The sequence below is a fragment of the Mchenga conophoros genome, linkage group LG9, assembly GCF_057382185.1.
Source record: "Mchenga conophoros isolate Kocher_MC1m ecotype Shallow Benthic linkage group LG9, M_conophoros_male_GT1.1, whole genome shotgun sequence".
In the NCBI taxonomy this organism is placed as follows: Eukaryota; Metazoa; Chordata; class Actinopteri; order Cichliformes; family Cichlidae; genus Mchenga; species Mchenga conophoros.
In genome coordinates this window covers 13028969-13045248 of record NC_140534.1, presented here as the reverse complement: position 1 = coordinate 13045248, position 16280 = coordinate 13028969, and the positions used below count along the sequence as shown (strand labels likewise).

General features: G+C 41.9%; 2 protein-coding genes across 2 annotated transcripts in view; one reads left to right on the top strand and one right to left on the bottom strand.

The window, feature by feature from the left end:
• Positions 1–849, top strand: part of LOC146566906 (myelin-associated glycoprotein-like) — a 113999-nt gene extending 113150 nt beyond the window's left edge. Inside the window, exon 8 of the mRNA XM_085286546.1 lies at positions 1–849. This exon is cut by the window's left edge and continues 922 nt beyond it. The gene's annotated coding sequence lies outside the window, so the exon portion shown is untranslated.
• pck2 (phosphoenolpyruvate carboxykinase 2 (mitochondrial)) lies at positions 392–12595 on the bottom strand. Its single transcript, XM_085286544.1, has 11 exons — positions 12184–12595; positions 6510–6722; positions 6224–6408; positions 5268–5338; positions 4940–5075; positions 4643–4830; positions 4320–4482; positions 4027–4242; positions 2810–2947; positions 2064–2159; positions 392–1941 (listed from the first exon to the last, which is right to left on the bottom strand). Exons 1-11 carry the CDS (start codon positions 12213–12215, stop codon positions 1472–1474), a joined length of 1908 nt encoding a protein of 635 aa, XP_085142670.1. The 5' UTR covers positions 12216–12595; the 3' UTR covers positions 392–1471.
• Positions 12596–16280: the final 3685 nt, after the last annotated feature.

Below are 16280 nucleotides of genomic sequence, written 5' to 3'. Positions count from 1 at the left end.
TGGTGTTTTCATAGCTGAATCCTAGTTCTGATACTACTTTCTACGTTTGAATATTTTGCCTGTTATTTTTAGCTCTTCGGTGTGTAACTGAACTGTCAGTTGTAAAGAGTTCTTTGCTATTTCGCATTCAGTTCAGTCCTGTTGAAAAGATGATGTTACCTTTTGTGGTAAGTACTTTTATCACGTCTGAAGTGTATGCATCCAGCGTTATTCATGCTGTTCACAGTTCAGTGACCAAACTTTCTACTTCTCATGTGGTTTTGTCACTTACGTTATCACACTAATGTATCTGTGTTGACATTGTGAGTGTGAAATACTCTGCATGTAATATTTGTCAACATTTTTTTAAGTGTTAGACTTGTGTACTGTGGGGGAAAAAATACACCAGCCATTGTGTCTGCCTTAAAAGAGGTTTATTCATTGCACTGTAATAAAATCCTCGGCGTACAACTTCTACAAATACCTTATAATCTCAGTGACTTGAATTGGTCCAACGTTTCACGTACTGCAAGTAAACGTCGCTTGAAATCAAATCATGCGATTGGCAAGATGAATAATGCATAGTGATCTTTGGCCTCAGTGAAAACCCGCTAAACTTTTCACTTTTGAACAGCTAATGCATTTTTAAGGTTTTTTTTCTTTCATTTTAACATTAAAATGACATTTCATGAGAGCTGGATAATGTATGTGCATTTAGTGTATTTAACACCATCCCCGCCAATGATTAAATAACCGAGCAGTCAGTGTTTCAAATCATGTATAAAACAAAATCCTTTCTTCTGATGTGTACACGTGTATACATATATATTCATATATATATATATATATATATATATAGACGTGTTTTTATAACAAAACTATTATGGGATGTCTTGAATGATTAGTGATTCATGAGTCAGTCCTGGAAGGGATGTTAAGTGTTAAAAAGTGGTGATAAAAATAATCCTTTAAAATGTTATTTTAATGAATTAAAAATGTTCTGACTGCATCTTCTTTCTAAAAAAAAAAAAAAAAAAAAATCTTTGGGCTTCAGCCTGTAAACATTTGCAGCCTGAACTCATTATTGTTAAAACTCTTAAAAGGCACCATTGGTTGCACTTCAGTATGATGTTCCACCTACCAACCCAGCAGCAGCCTCAAATGTTATAGCAACAGTGTAAAATGATGTCCAAAAACAGAAGGTGTTGTACTGATAATCTCACATCTCAATTCTCTTTGCAAAGGGACAGGCAGGAGTCACTGAATGCGTTTTCATACACAGGGAAAGTTTGATATTCACATTATTGCTGGTTTTATGACTGAATCCTCAACATAAGATTCATTCTACCCATTTTTTGTTTATTTATTCATTTATAAATTTTTGTGTACGTAAACTCGGGTCACTAGTTCTGATTACACCTTCATGATGTGAATTCTGCTTCCTGAGTACCTCCCTCCCTGCTTCTTTGTTTACTTCCTGTCAGGAGGCTTTTTAATTGTGTACTCTATCCTCCAGTGCCTTGAGCTCAGCCTCCACCTGCGCTGGCAGGTCAGTGCCAACCTGCTGAGTAAAGTAGGCTTTCAATTCCTGGGTCTCCTTCTGCCAGAAAGGCTTGGGCACGTCAAACAGTGCGCCCATATCTACCTTGCTGCCCAGACCTTTAGTGTCGATGGCACCATCTTGTGGCACCCAGCCGATGATGCTCTTTTTGGCTGCCTCGTCCTCTCTCTCTCTGCCGCAGCGTTTAAAGATCCACTCTAGCACGCGGGCGTTCTCACCGAAGCCAGGCCACAGGAAGGCGCCGGTTGCCGGGTCCTTTCTGAACCAGTTGACGTGGAAGATCTTGGGCAGCTGAGTGGGGGCCTTACGGCTCTGCATGCTCAGCCAGTGAGCGAGGTAGTCTCCAAAGTTGTAGCCGAAGAACGGCCGCATGGCGAAGGGGTCGTGCATGATCACCTTGCCTGGAGGGAAAATGGAAAAGCAACTTCCTCATTATTTCATTATGTGAAAAACAGCAAAAGTAAAGAGACCGCTCCGGAGAGTTTCACAGAACTGCATCTCAGAAACATGTGAGGATCCGTACCTTTATGCTCAGCAGCTGCTGTGGCCTCAGACCTCATTGCAGCTCCAATAAATACTCCGTGCTGCCAGTTCAAAGACTCGTAGACCAATGGGACTCCTGACAACATCAACATCATGTGATCAGATTCGGTGCAAGCCTACTTTCTGCTACAAGTTATACTGCGCTCCAATTATTTATTTTTTTAAAAACTTCATGCTGTTGTAATACACTCAAAAGAGAAAATACATCGTACTTCATGAACCATAAACTGCAATCAATGCTTGACTATTTCAAGCACTGCGAGTCCTATCTTGTGTCTCTATTAAAACAGTGACTCCCAACCTTTTAAGTCAATGTACCCACACAGGCCAGACCCATGTACCCGCTTTTATTTACCAATAAGTGTAAACCAGTAAAATACAGAGCCACCATATTCTCTTAATTTACATATGGCATCTTGAGTCAGTATGTACCCCGACTGATCCAACAAAACAGACAGGAGTGTAATATATAATACATCTATAATTTCTCAAAAAAAAAAACATTTCATTTCACTAAAGCTGAAAATGTTATTGATGAATGGTAAATGGCCTGTATTTGTATATGCTGTATATTGTATATGTTGTATATTTTCATGTTGCCCATGAACATCAAGACTGCACCGTTTCATTTTAAATGTGTTGTGGGTGTTTTTGTGTGGATGAACAGCCAAAATGTGATAATATGAATCCACCGGGGTACAAAGTGTGTTTAAACTTGGCACCAACCTTCTGGCCTCCTCCCACCAAAGATGATGGCATCAATGGGGACACCCTCCTCACTCTCCCACTGGGGGTCAATGATGGGACACTGAGCCGCTGGTGCACAGAAACGGGAGTTGGGGTGGGCGCAGAGTGTTGAGCTTCCTGTGTACAAAGAAGACAAACTGCTTGTTTGTTTGTTTGTTTGTTTGTTAACAGCTCGTGTTTTTAATGTCATGGTTAATGGTTAACTGCGTCTACTCTTGACTCTCGCAGTACTCTTGACCTACCAAAGTCAAGAGTACTGCAACCCCTGGAAAAAAACTGAAAATCTCATGGGGACACCCAATTATAAATCTTCACTCTCAAACAAAGAGAGCCATGCATTTCCTTGAAAACTGCATTAAAAACCTAAACAGAACACGTGTTGTTGCACAGTCATATGCAAAGTAGTATAACACCAATATGCGATCCACCTGCAACTGAGTAATGGTAAAAAATGGTAAATGGCCTGTATTTGTATAGCGCTTTTCTAGTCCCTAAGGACCCACAAACTAGCCGTCTCCTATTACCAGTTTGAATTCACATTTTTTTTATAAATGTGTCACTCTACAGATTTGTGAGTAATTTCAAACTGAATTTCTGAGAGGCTGATGTTGTCCAAGATAAGGACAATGCTGGATAAAACCTCCCACCCACTCCATGGCTTGCTGGCTAATCACAGAAGCACATTCAGTGACAGACTGAGATTACTCAAATACACCACTGAATGACACAGGAAATCTCCCCGTACAACTCCAATACTTACACCCTTTTGCACGTGCTCTACGGTAAAATAACAAATTACGACGTTTCACAGATTAGAGTTAAATATCAATCATATAAATTTAACCTCTGTAATATTCTTGATATTTATAATTGAGCAGTTTGTATACATATATACATTGTGCTATTTCTTAAATTTGTAAACATTGTAGTAAATTGTATTATTTAATTAGTTTAGTCTGTTGCTGTTACTTTCTTGGAGTAACTGTAACCCACATAATAATCTTATTAAAGTATTTTGAATCTGAATGTCAGTTAATACTGCGGCCCACCTGCAGTACCTTTGCAGACCACCAGGGGGCCCGGGAATCACTACTTCCACCCAGTTCTAAATTTGTGACTTTGCTTTGGTTCACCAGCAGATGGTGCTGTATACACTTTGACTGTTAAGTATAGTGATACACAACAACTGATGTCACCTTGTTTCCAGGTTTTGCCATGCCAATCTGTGAGCGCCATGTCAGCAGGAGGGGGGTCGAGTCCTTCCCACCACACCCCCCCATCGCTGGTTTCACCAACATTGGTGAACACAGTATTTTTAACAATAGTAGCCATGGCGTAGGGGTTGGTCTTGTTGGAGGTGCCCGGGGCCACGCCAAAGAACCCGTTCTCTGGGTTGATGGCCCTCAGTTTACCTACAGAAAGATTAGAGGGCTTTTTGTAACTACAGATTATTTTTGGATTACTAAAATGAAGTGAGTGCTTCACTCACCTTGGCTGTCAAACTTCATCCAGGCAATGTCGTCGCCTACACACTCAACCTTCCAGCCTGGTAGAGCTGGTTTCATCATGGCCAGGTTGGTTTTACCACAAGCGCTGGGGAAGGCAGCTGCAATGTATCGCTTCACACCCTGAGGACTGGTGATTCCTAGGATCTGAAGAGAGAAGAAAGAGGGAAATATTAATATTAGCAAGAATATAACTCCACGTTTTTAATAAATGTAGAAGGTGTAGGCTTGTAGTGTTAATGTTTTTAATTAAAATAAACCCTCTTTAATTCAGACTCAGGTCATAATCATTACATAGCATTCTAACCAGCATGTGCTCAGCCAGCCAGCCTTCATCTTTGGCGATGCGGGAGGCGATGCGCAGGGCAAAGCACTTTTTCCCAAGGAGAGAGTTCCCTCCATAGCCACTGCCGAAGGAGAGGATCTGCCTGGTGTCGGGCAGGTGGGATATCAGCACCTTTTCTGGGTTGCAGGGCCACGAGTTCACCAGAGGAGCTAGTAGTAAAAAGGAGGGAACAAATAAAAGGCAGGAAAATGTATAAAATGTTGCAAAAACGGATAGAAATTACAAATAAAACTCGATTCAGGCTCTTGAAATCTGCACCTTTGAGAGGTAAAGGTCGCCCCACGGAGTGCTGACAGCGGACAAACTCCACTCCCTCAGCCAGTTTATTGAGAACAGGAGTGCCCATACGCGTCATGATACCCATACTGGCCACAACATACGGGGAGTCCGTCACCTGGAAGAAAAAATAAACTGATTATTACGCTGACCTATAACTTAGGAAGCCCAGTGATTAAAAAAAATAAAAATAAAAAGTACACACAAAATAAATTACAGCAATTCACTGGAAGAAAGCAGCACAGCAGGCTCACGTGTTTACTGCAGGTTTTTGCTGAGTATGAACTAGTGAGAGAACAATAGCTTTTACCTGGACACCATATTTGGTCAGAGCTGAGCCTACGGGACCCATGCTGAAGGGGATCACATACATAGTCCGGCCTACAGTGAGGACACAGATTAAAAACAACACATTGATGCAGTTACTTTAGCTGATGTAGAAAACAAGGTTCAAATCTAAAAGCTGAAGGTCAAGTAGATCAAGCAACAGCACCGATATAGTTAAAGGTTGTAAACACATTTTCCTTGAGATCTTTGTGATAATAATTGGGAGCTATGCAGACTGCATGTCTAATATGATCAATAAGGTACACTTTTCTATACCACAAAGAAAAGTTGTTACACTGGCCAAGAATCCAAGCACACACTAGCTGAAAGAGTACAACATGTTTTTAGTGACCTGCAGGTGTTTAAAGTAGCCCCTCCCCTTATAAATACTTATGGGTCAGCTGCAGGTTAGCACACAGAGTGAGCAAGCAATCACACACCACTATAAAGACTAAAAAGCCCTAAACAATAAATAAATATATATGGATCACAGATGTTCGCCTATTACCTCACAGAATAATGACTGTTTCTCGAAGCTCACCTAAACCTTGAGGTTAAGGTGTGTACCTAAAAGCAGGATTTATAACACTGCAACAAACGTGGAAGCTAATCCTGTTCTAACAGGCAACAAACTCAACAGTGACAAGAAGAAAAAAAAAACTGAAGCAGGCCTCACAATATTTTTTTTTTTTTTTAAAAACACCTCAGCTTATTTAAAGTTCCTGATGTTAAGTTGCTTTTAAAATCCTTCCTGTTTTTTAAAACCATTTTTCAAACTATTCTTAAAACATTTTATTAGCATTAAAATGAAAATATCCCTTTTTAAATAGAATCCTTTAACGAGGTGAACGTGACAGTCAATTAAAACAGAGGAAAGGTGAAAATGCTCGGTCTCCTGGCAACAATGAACAAACATTTGACTTCCGTCCAATTACGTACCGGCCATGCTGCCAGGGAAACGCTCCTCTCTGGCTTTCTGCCAGTCAGACTCACTCATCCAGCTACCCAGCTGGCTTTTCACCCCTGCAGCAGGGATGGGGATCGTGTCTCTCTTCTTCTTGGTCACTATCACAGTCTTGCTCTCCACTCGGGCCACATCTTTTGGGTCTGTACGTGCCAACCAACTGCCAAATAAAACGTTTATTATTGAAAGCTCTCACAGCATGTTTCCAAATAACTACTTTAGGTGATTGCTTTGTTTTGTATGCTGTTCCATTATCTTTACCAGTTCTCATATTTGGGAAGCTTCTTGACCATGCCATCCCTCTCCAGACCTGCCAGGATGTTGGCCGTCTCTTCCGGCGTCCCAGTCACCACGTGTACATTGGTAGGCTTACACTCCTCCACAGCCCCCTTCACAAAGTCGGCCACCGCGGGTGGCAGCGACGGGATTGAGGCCAGAGATCGAACCCCGACGCTCGCCCCGAAACCACCCTTCCTGAAAGAGAAGGACAATTTAAAATCACTCTACTGGCGACTAGAAGAAAAATCCAACAAAACAGACTAAACACAACTCCAACCTGAAGAGATCAGAACTTCTTTAACAATAGTATTTGTTGGACTGAAATCCAATGTTTTTTCTTTTGCCATACAACGCATAAAATAAATAACTGACCAAGCTTAGAGCAGTGAATTTGCCAGGGGACAGCTGAGAGACATATCTATAAAGCAATCAAACGTCTTCCTTCTTTCATTCTTTAGAGTAAATTCCTGCAAAAACCTGCCACAAGAGACTAATACAAGGCGAGTCTCCTCATGTAATCTAGCTATTCATCCATTTTCTTCCGCTTACCCAATTCATGATCCAGGGGATGGGGGTGAACTACAGTGGTCCCTCGCTATATCCCGGTTAACCTTTCACAGCCTCCCTGTTTTGCGGGTTTTTTTGTGTGTGCAATTTTGCATGCTTTTTTTTGTAACAGTGCATTGTGTTCTGCGTCCTGATTGGCTGTAGACCATTGTCAATTAATCTCCATGTCTGTGTCTCCTGTACAGTACAGAATACGTTCAGCTTGTCAAATTTACATAAATCTTCTATGGCTAGTAGTGTGACTCTGAAGTGCTGTACTGTATGTTTGTATGTTTTCTCCCAAACAAACACAACAATGTCAACAAAACATTTTGCACCGTCAAAGGCGCCTGCAGTAGCACCCAAAAAGGCAGAGGAAGATGCTAACCATCCCACAAAAAGTTGGACTTCTGGACATGCTAAAGGAAGGTAGAAGTTAGCGTACCAGATTATGAGGCGCATTAAGCGAAACAAAACAGTCAGACATTTCAAACTTTACTCAACTCATTCTTCTTCCTTTCTCTACTTAATTTCCCTTAAGGATCAATAAAGTATTCTGATTCTGATTCCGTACTATTGATTCATTAATGCTGAATTCTCTCACAGCTGCTCTATTCCCATGTTCTGGACCAGAAAACAATTTTTGATCTTTGGTTTCATTCTATAATACTGGATAGGGCTGGGCCATATTATACCGTTTACGGTAATACCGGTACAATGTCAGGCAGCGATAAGAAAATGAAATATCACGATAGAATATGGGTAAAACGCGCATGCGCAGTGCCTTTGTTTTCATACGCACATGGCCGAAAAAGCATGGCGGCAACGGAGAATGAGAAGGGAGAAAGCGGATCGTTGAGTGAAATGGATGAACCAGAATTAGTTTGTAAAAATGGTGCCACTGCAGTGATGCGGAACTAGTTTGGTGTTTGTCCGTCAGTTTCCGCGCAGAAACAATAGGTAGGATGGTTTGTCAGGTAGGATGGATTCCCAGAACACCGTATTTGTTGGACTAAGGTGCTTGTAAATCTGGGAGTAATCTGGGTCCTAAACTCTGTCCGTTTCATGTCCCAAAGTCAAACGAACACTGCAGCATCACTGAGAGAAAAACTGTCTAGATTCTTTCATCTTTAATAAAACGTTCCGCTTTGCTGCTTTACCAGATGTAACTATGAAGTTTAACATCCAGGCATCCATGAAAACAGAATTTATTACACTTAACGGAGTTAGAAGCAAGCAGGAAGTTAGCTCGCTAGTTTCGCTAGTTACCTAAGCATGACATAGCATGTTCTAACTAAGATTTCTGAAAAAATTCAAACATAAAGCTCTGCTATCACTTCCAACATAAATGAAGACAGGAAACTAAACAGCAGTGACGTTTGTTGTGTTACTGAAGTTGGGCTAGCTGGTATATAATGATGTGCTACGTGATCGCTAGCGACACAGCTATGTTAGCATGACATAAACAGTGAAGCTGGAGGACGAACACTAACACTTTTCCACTTGATAAAAGTTAACGTTAAGGTTCCTGATGGTTAGAGACAAATGCAATCGCATGGCAGGATGCTGTAAACGGACCAAACTTCAGTCAGGAGAATAACTGAGATAATCCATCCACAATACGAGGTTAGTCATTAATATACTGCAGCAACATGGGAATAGAGCAGCTGTTATAGAATACAGCATTAATGAATCAATGGTACAGAAGTGGAGGAAGCAAGAAGAATGAGTTGAATAAAGTTTGATTTATCTGAGTGCTTTGTTTCGCTTAACGTGCCTTATGATCCCGTGCACCTTATGGTCCGAAAATTACATATTTGACTTTTTTATTTGACACACCGCAGTATAATGTTGCAAAGCACCTCTTTTTAACTTCAGTGGATATTATACATGGTTATACTCAGGATATGTCAGCCCATTTCTACTTGAAATGCCTTTTGGTTAAACTTTCAAAATAACTCCCGCCATAAATGAGGGGCCGCTGTATTCCAGATGTTACAGGGAGTAAGATAGATGACGTGTCCAGGGTGTACACCATTTATCACAGGGCTAACACAAAGAGACAAACAACCGTTCACGTTCACATTCACACCAATGGCCAATGTAGAATGAACAGTTAACCCAAACTCGTGTCTTTGGACTGAGATGTGGGGAGAACATGCAAAAGCCTGGATTTTTTGCCAGGGCCTTCTTGCTATGACGCAATTGTGCCACAATACCACAGTGCCCTCCCAGTCTAAATGTACCAAATGCTGCAGTGCATTGTAAATGTACAGACAGGTGTCCTTGTTGTTTGATGTTTGACAGTAATACTGAAGTGTGTGGTGCTCTTTGTCTGTTGGCAGCATTTTTAAATATTTGTTGTTGTTTCTGGTCTTCAGTCACTCCGTACGGCCCCCTCAGAAACAACTTGTTTTTGTGTTTTTATTTTTATGTATAACCTTTAGTATCTTCATGTATGACATTTTTCCAAGATGTAACCTTTAAAGGACACAGGATGGTTTCAAATATGACACTTGAAAAAAAGCAAGTTAAAAAGTGTCAAAGTTTAATCCACCTTATTGTACTTAGAGTGCCACAGACAAGCTAAAACACCTTTTAAAGCCTCAAAGTATCACTTTGCGGCAGCAGTGATAATGAGGTGTCTTTGTTGTTGTTATTAGAGAAACCTAAAAGCCTCAAGCTGACCTTTCCACATATGCTGAGAGGTCTGTGGGTGGGTGCAGGGCCCTCTGTTTGTTAGCAGCTTGATATTCACAAACATAAGCCACTGAGAGTCATCATGTATGCAGTTACAACACAAGCCTATGGGTGTCTGCATGCGTGTCCCTTGCCTGTCTCTGACAATAGAACACACAATGCATGTGCTTTGTGTCTGTGGACACTATGGCTGAACCCCATGACCTCTTTAGAAAAAAGTGAAATTCGTGTTCTTTATGGTCGCATGAGAGGCCCGTTTTTTTAAAAGGAGCAGCTAATAACTGCCAAAACAAATCACACACATTCACTTTGTTTCAAAGATCAATACATGAAGTCAGCTGCAGGCACGTGGCTCCAATTGGCAGCAGTCGGTGGTTCATTATACATACATCCTGTACACACACACACGCACGCACACATGTGCTCGCTTTCACTGATGCATGCACACATACACATTAGTCTGGTCTGAATGTACAAAGGGTGTGAGCAGCAGGCACAACAAGAAGTTCAAGATGAGCAAGGCATCACATGACCCAGCAGTGTGAAGGCACAGAGCTGAGGAGTAAGAACTACTGTCACACTCAAGGCCAACTTTAAAGCAGCTTTCAGACACAGTGCGTTAGGTCTGTAGCTGACTTTTCAACTGAATTTACATTTTCTTACCAGTAAACTGTACCCACAGTTTGGAGCAGCTGCAGCTCATTTGGTGTATTTGAGAAAGACACTAAACCCGTTTCTTGACGAGATAATCATCTACAAACAACACTGTGTCTGCAGCTTTTGACTGATTGGCTGTCGTTCTATTGGGCAACAAGGCTGTGGCTCTACAGCAACGGTAACAGACAACTATTATTTGACCTTTGACCCAAAAATGACGACACTTTGTTTAGGCTTATCTGTGACTTCCGATAAACCGGTCCCTTTGGTCAGCTCTGCAGACTTTTAGACCCTTTACCCCCTCCACAGTAAATCAATTACCTATGCTCCAAAACATCATCATTGTCACACTGCTGATGATAATTAACAAGGGTGGTGCTGAATATTATCTCCAGTGTGACTGAGATTAGGATGAGCTGGATTGAATTTGAAGTGAATTAAACACGAGCAAATGTTTTAACTGTTCATTTTCTTGCTAAGGAACTCATGGGAGCTGGGAGAAGAGATTAGCAGCTTTGCTTTTCTTTGTCTGCAACAGAGAAACTGTGATATTTTTACATTTTTTTAGAAATCCTGTAAAGACTTTGATGACTCATCCAACTTTCCCTGCAGTCAACCATCTGATTATGCCATGTCTTTGCCTCCTGCTTGGTATATTGTTGCATAGATTTATCCAGACATAAGCCATCAAGGGAACAACTATTCAGCAGGACCTGGTCTAATGTTTAAGGATTAATATTTTTCCGACCAAACACTTTCAAAGAACTCATCACTAAGCTCTGTTATTGATTATCCTAGATAAACAACTTGTTCCCCTAACACACCTCCAAGTGAGTAAGCCAATCCTCACACACCACAGGCCGACACGCCTACAGTCCACCTTCAAAGCCCTGACAGATCCTGGTCAAAGGCCTCTTTAAGGAGGAGTCTAATCATCAAGCAAAGACAAGCCAGCACATCACTTCAAGGAGCATGCACACATGCTGCATGCATTAGTACTCCTCCTACTGTGGTGAATACACAGTAAAATACTCTGGGACATGCCTCTGGGCATGAGCAATCTCTCAAGTGGAAATACAAACAAAATCCACAGGTCACTGAGTCACTAATTCACCCACTCTCTAACATGCATCCATGATAGCAAAATAAATGCGCAAACACACACACAATGTCATCGAGTGCTCACTTTCAGTCTTGTGTGATGTTGGCTTATCACAAATCCTGGAGGGGTAAAAGCAGCAAAGTTTAGATGGCAAATTATCCTGATGTGTTCCTTCAGTCATAAAGACATGAAATTATATTTGTGTCATGAGTGCCAGCAAATAACTTCATTATCCAGTATCAACTATCAGGTCAAACGACAATTTTCAGCAGGTAACAGAACAGCTGTCAAACAGGAAGAGTCACAGTAAGGTGAAACTGTTTCCAGGAACTCCTTAGAATAGTAGAATAGTTTGGGAATATGTAAATCTGTTACAATAAATGAAGACTGCTACAGTGTCTAAACTCTTACTTCAAAATGGTCTCTTTTTTAGTTTTCATACAAAAAATGGTCTTAACGAATTCAGTTTTCATGCTTAGTGTCATTTTCTTTTCAAAATAAAAGCATCGAAAATACAGTGAAGGGGTGACTGTTGCCCGCGCGTTTATCGTAACCTAAACAGCAAGCAAAACACTTTTAAAACAAAAGAAGTTAGAATAAAGCAGACACACATTTAAATCGCAGAAACACTAGAAAGCCGCGATAACCCACCTTCGTATGACTCCCAGTAAAAGGCACGACATCTTTGGTTTAAAAGTTAAACTAGCTTATATTTAAAAAAAAAAAAAATCACAGTGTAAAAAGGCACATAAAAGCTAGCTGAGAGGGAGACACGAGGAGCAGCAGTCGCTAGAGTCGGTCAGAGCTCATATCTGTACGTGCACTGAGGGGACCTTGCACTTTGCTCAACGTGTACATTTACACGGAGACACCTCCACACCGGCAAACTGGATGTCCCCGCGAGTCCTCCGCCCGTCTGCCGCTTTGTACACTCAACTGTGACCGGCCGACTCACATCTGGGGGAGGCGCTTCCTCTGGAACAATTAAATATCCTATAGGTTACTTCTGTCGTGCCCATTTATGTTCGGCTGCTGTTTTGTCCCCCCTCCTGGATGATGCAAGTTTTCACAGTGCTTGAGTACAAACAGGCACGGAGTACCAGCGTGGAGGGGAGTAACCGGAAGTTCGAGCGAGGGCGCGGAAATACATTCTCACCGATTCTCACTTCGTTTAGATGGGAGCGCAAGACTTATGGAAAGGATGTAAACCACGGGTGGCAAACATACGGACCGCGAGCCAGAATCGGCCCGGTCAAGACTCCAATCCGGCCAATTGGAGGAGTTTGGAAAATTTGATGCAGAACATACATTTTTGAATTTTAACTGTATTTTCACAAGTTTAACAGTTTTCCCCACTGATAAATACCTCCACCATGTCCATTCATACTACAAAAGTAATTACTAATAGATTTATTACATATTTATTTCACAAAGAGTGATGCTGGCATATTTCATTCATTTAATAAAGCAGTATTTGTTTATCACAAATCAAATCAAATCACTTTTTATTGTCACATCACATGTGCAGGCACACTGGCACAGCACATGCAAGTGAAATTCTTGTGTGCGAGCCCCACAAGCAACAGAGATGTGCAAAACACAACAACACAAACGAGCAAAATACAAGAATGGCCAACCTGAAACTAATAAATATATGTACAATATATAATAGTGTATGCATTTCTGGATGTGTATACTAAATGTTTTTCTACGTGTGTGTGTGTGTGTGTGTGTGTGTGTGTGTGTGTGTGTGTATACACATTTTTACAAATTAAATAGTAAACAATAATAAAATAAAATATATAAAAATATACAGAGTTGAATATGTGCAAAACAGCGGCATTACTGTACGGTATGTAGTGCATAATGTTGAAGTTCCAGTAGTGAAGCTGAGGTGTCTATGAAGTGTTCAGCAGTCTGATGGCCTGATGGAAGAAGCTGTCTCTCAGTCTGCTGGTACGGGACCGGATGCTGCAGAACCTCCTTCCTGATGGAAGCAGTCTGAACAGTTTATGGCTGGGGTGACTGGAGTCCTTGATGATCCTCCCCGCTTTCCTCAGGCACCGCTTCCTGTAGATGTCTTGGAGGGAGGGAAGCTCACCTCCAATTATCCGTTCAGAGCACCGCACTACTCGCTGGAGAGCTTTGCAGTTGTAGGCGGTGCTGTTGACATACCAGGTGGTGATGCATCCAGTGAGGATGCTCTCAATGGCACAGTGATAGAAGGTCCTGAGGATGCGGGGGCTCATGCCGAATCTTTTCAGTCTCCTGAGAAAGAAGAGGCGCTGCTGCGCCTTCTTCACTGTTTTGTTTGTGTGTACTGACCACGTAAGATCCTCAGCCAGATGTACGCCAAGGAACCGGAAGCTGCTCACTCTCTCCACAGCAGCGCCGTTGATGGTGATGGGGGTGTGTACTTCTCTGCACCTCTATCTATCACGTAGATAAACTGAGATGTACTATTGAAATTGTGCTTCTTCTTGTTATATTAACGTAATTGATTTGGTTTGTATCCAAATTTCTGTACACTGACAGAACATAAGATCAGCATGAGCTGTATGTGGCCCACCATGTAAAATGAGTTTCACATTCCTGGTGTAAACCTGTGGAAGTAGCCTACACAAAACTGAGAATGAAAACTGAAAACAACATAAAGAAAAACAACTGCAGAACGCCCTAAAGGTAAACTGCTGATGCTGGAAATAGGTTTCAAGTGACAGCTCATTTCTCACGAGGCCAGGCACCTTTAGTTTTCCTACATATACAGTGGGGCAAAAAAGTATTTAGTCAGCCACCGATTGTGCAAGTTCCCCCACTTAAAATGATGACAGAGGTCAGTAATTTGCACCAGAGGTACACTTCAACTGTGAGAGACAGAATGTGAAAAAAAAAACCATGAATTCACATGGTAGGATTTGTAAAGAATTTATTCATAAATTAGGGTGGAAAATAAGTATTTGGTCACCTCAAACAAGGAAAATCTCTGGCTCTCACAGACCTGTAACGTCTTCTGTAAGACGCTTTTCTGTCCCCCACTCGTTACCTGTATGAATGGCACCTGTTTGAACTCATCATCTGTATAAAAGACACCTGTCCACAGCCTCAAACAGTCAGACTCCAAACTCCGCCATGGCCAAGACCAAAGAGCTTTCGAAGGACACCAGGAAAAGTATTGTAGACCTGCACCAGACTGGGAAGAGTGAATCTACAATAGGCAAGCAGCTTGGTGTGAAAAAATCAACTGTGGGAGCAATCATCAGAAAATGGAAGACATACAAGACCACTGATAATCTCCCTCGATCTGGGGCTCCACGCAAGATCTCATCCCGTGGGGTCAAAATGATCATGAGAACGGTGAGCAAAGATCCCAGAACCACACGGGGGGACCTGGTGAATGACCTGCAGAGAGCTGGGACCAAAGTAACAAAGGTCACCATCAGTAACACACTACAACGGCAGGGAATCAAATCCCGCAGTGCCAGACGTGTTCCGCTGCTGAAGCCAGTGCATGTCCAGGCCCGTCTGAAGTTTGCCAGAGAGCACATGGATGATACAGCAGAGGATTGGGAGAATGTCATGTGGTCAGATGAAACCAAAGTAGAACTTTTTGGTATAAACTCAACTCGTCGTGTTTGGAGGAAGAAGAATACTGAGTTGCATCCCAAGAACACCATACCTACTGTGAAGCATGGGGGTGGAAACATCATGCTATGGGCCTGTTTTTCTGCCAAGGGGACAGGACGACTGATCCGTGTTAAGGACAGAATGAATGGGGCCATGTATCGTGAGATTTTGAGCCAAAACCTCCTTCCATCAGTGAGAACTTTGAAGATGAAACGAGGCTGGGTCTTCCAACATGACAATGATCCAAAACACACCGCCCGGGCAACAAAGGAGTGGCTCCGTAAGATGCATTTGAAAGTCCTGGAGTGGCCTAGCCAGTCTCCAGACCTCAACCCCATAGAAAATCTGTGGCGGGAGTTGAAAGTCCGGCGACAGCCCCAAAACATCACTGCTCTCGAGAAGATCTGCATGGAGGAATGGGCCAAAATACCAGCTACTGTGTGTGCAAACCTGGTAAAGACCTATAGGAAACGTTTGACCTCTGTTATTGCCAACAAAGGTTATGTTACAAAGTATTGAGTTGTATTTTTGTTATTGACCAAATACTTATTTTCCACCCTGATTTACGAATAAATTCTTTACAAATCCTACCATGTGGATTCATGGATTTTTTTTTCACATTCTGTCTCTCACAGTTGAAGTGTACCTCTGGTGCAAATTACTGACCTCTGTCATCATTTTAGGTGGGGGAACTTGCACAATCGGTGGCTGACTAAATACTTTTTTGCCACACTGTATAAGGCTTTCCACGGGTCCGCTCGATCGATTATAAATGGAGAATGGGTGGAATCTTCTCCACCTCTTGAGTGTCTGGGCACCCATATCTCCGCTGATCTCACTTGGACCCACAACACCAACGGCCACTCACCTGACTAATCAGAGCCATGGTTAGAGAAACCCCATAACTCAGGCCACTCACACTCGTTGTACATGTACAATGACAATAAAGGGCTATTCTATTTTATTCTAATCACATTTTTGGAAACATGAGTTCAGCTTCATGAGCCACACCCAGGCCTAATTACTGCCAGGCTGGTTGAATCAAGATAAAAATAAAAAAAAAACTAGAAAGGTGAAGTAGGCTAAAAGATCTCAAAACGCAACACATCACACCAGGATCTAAA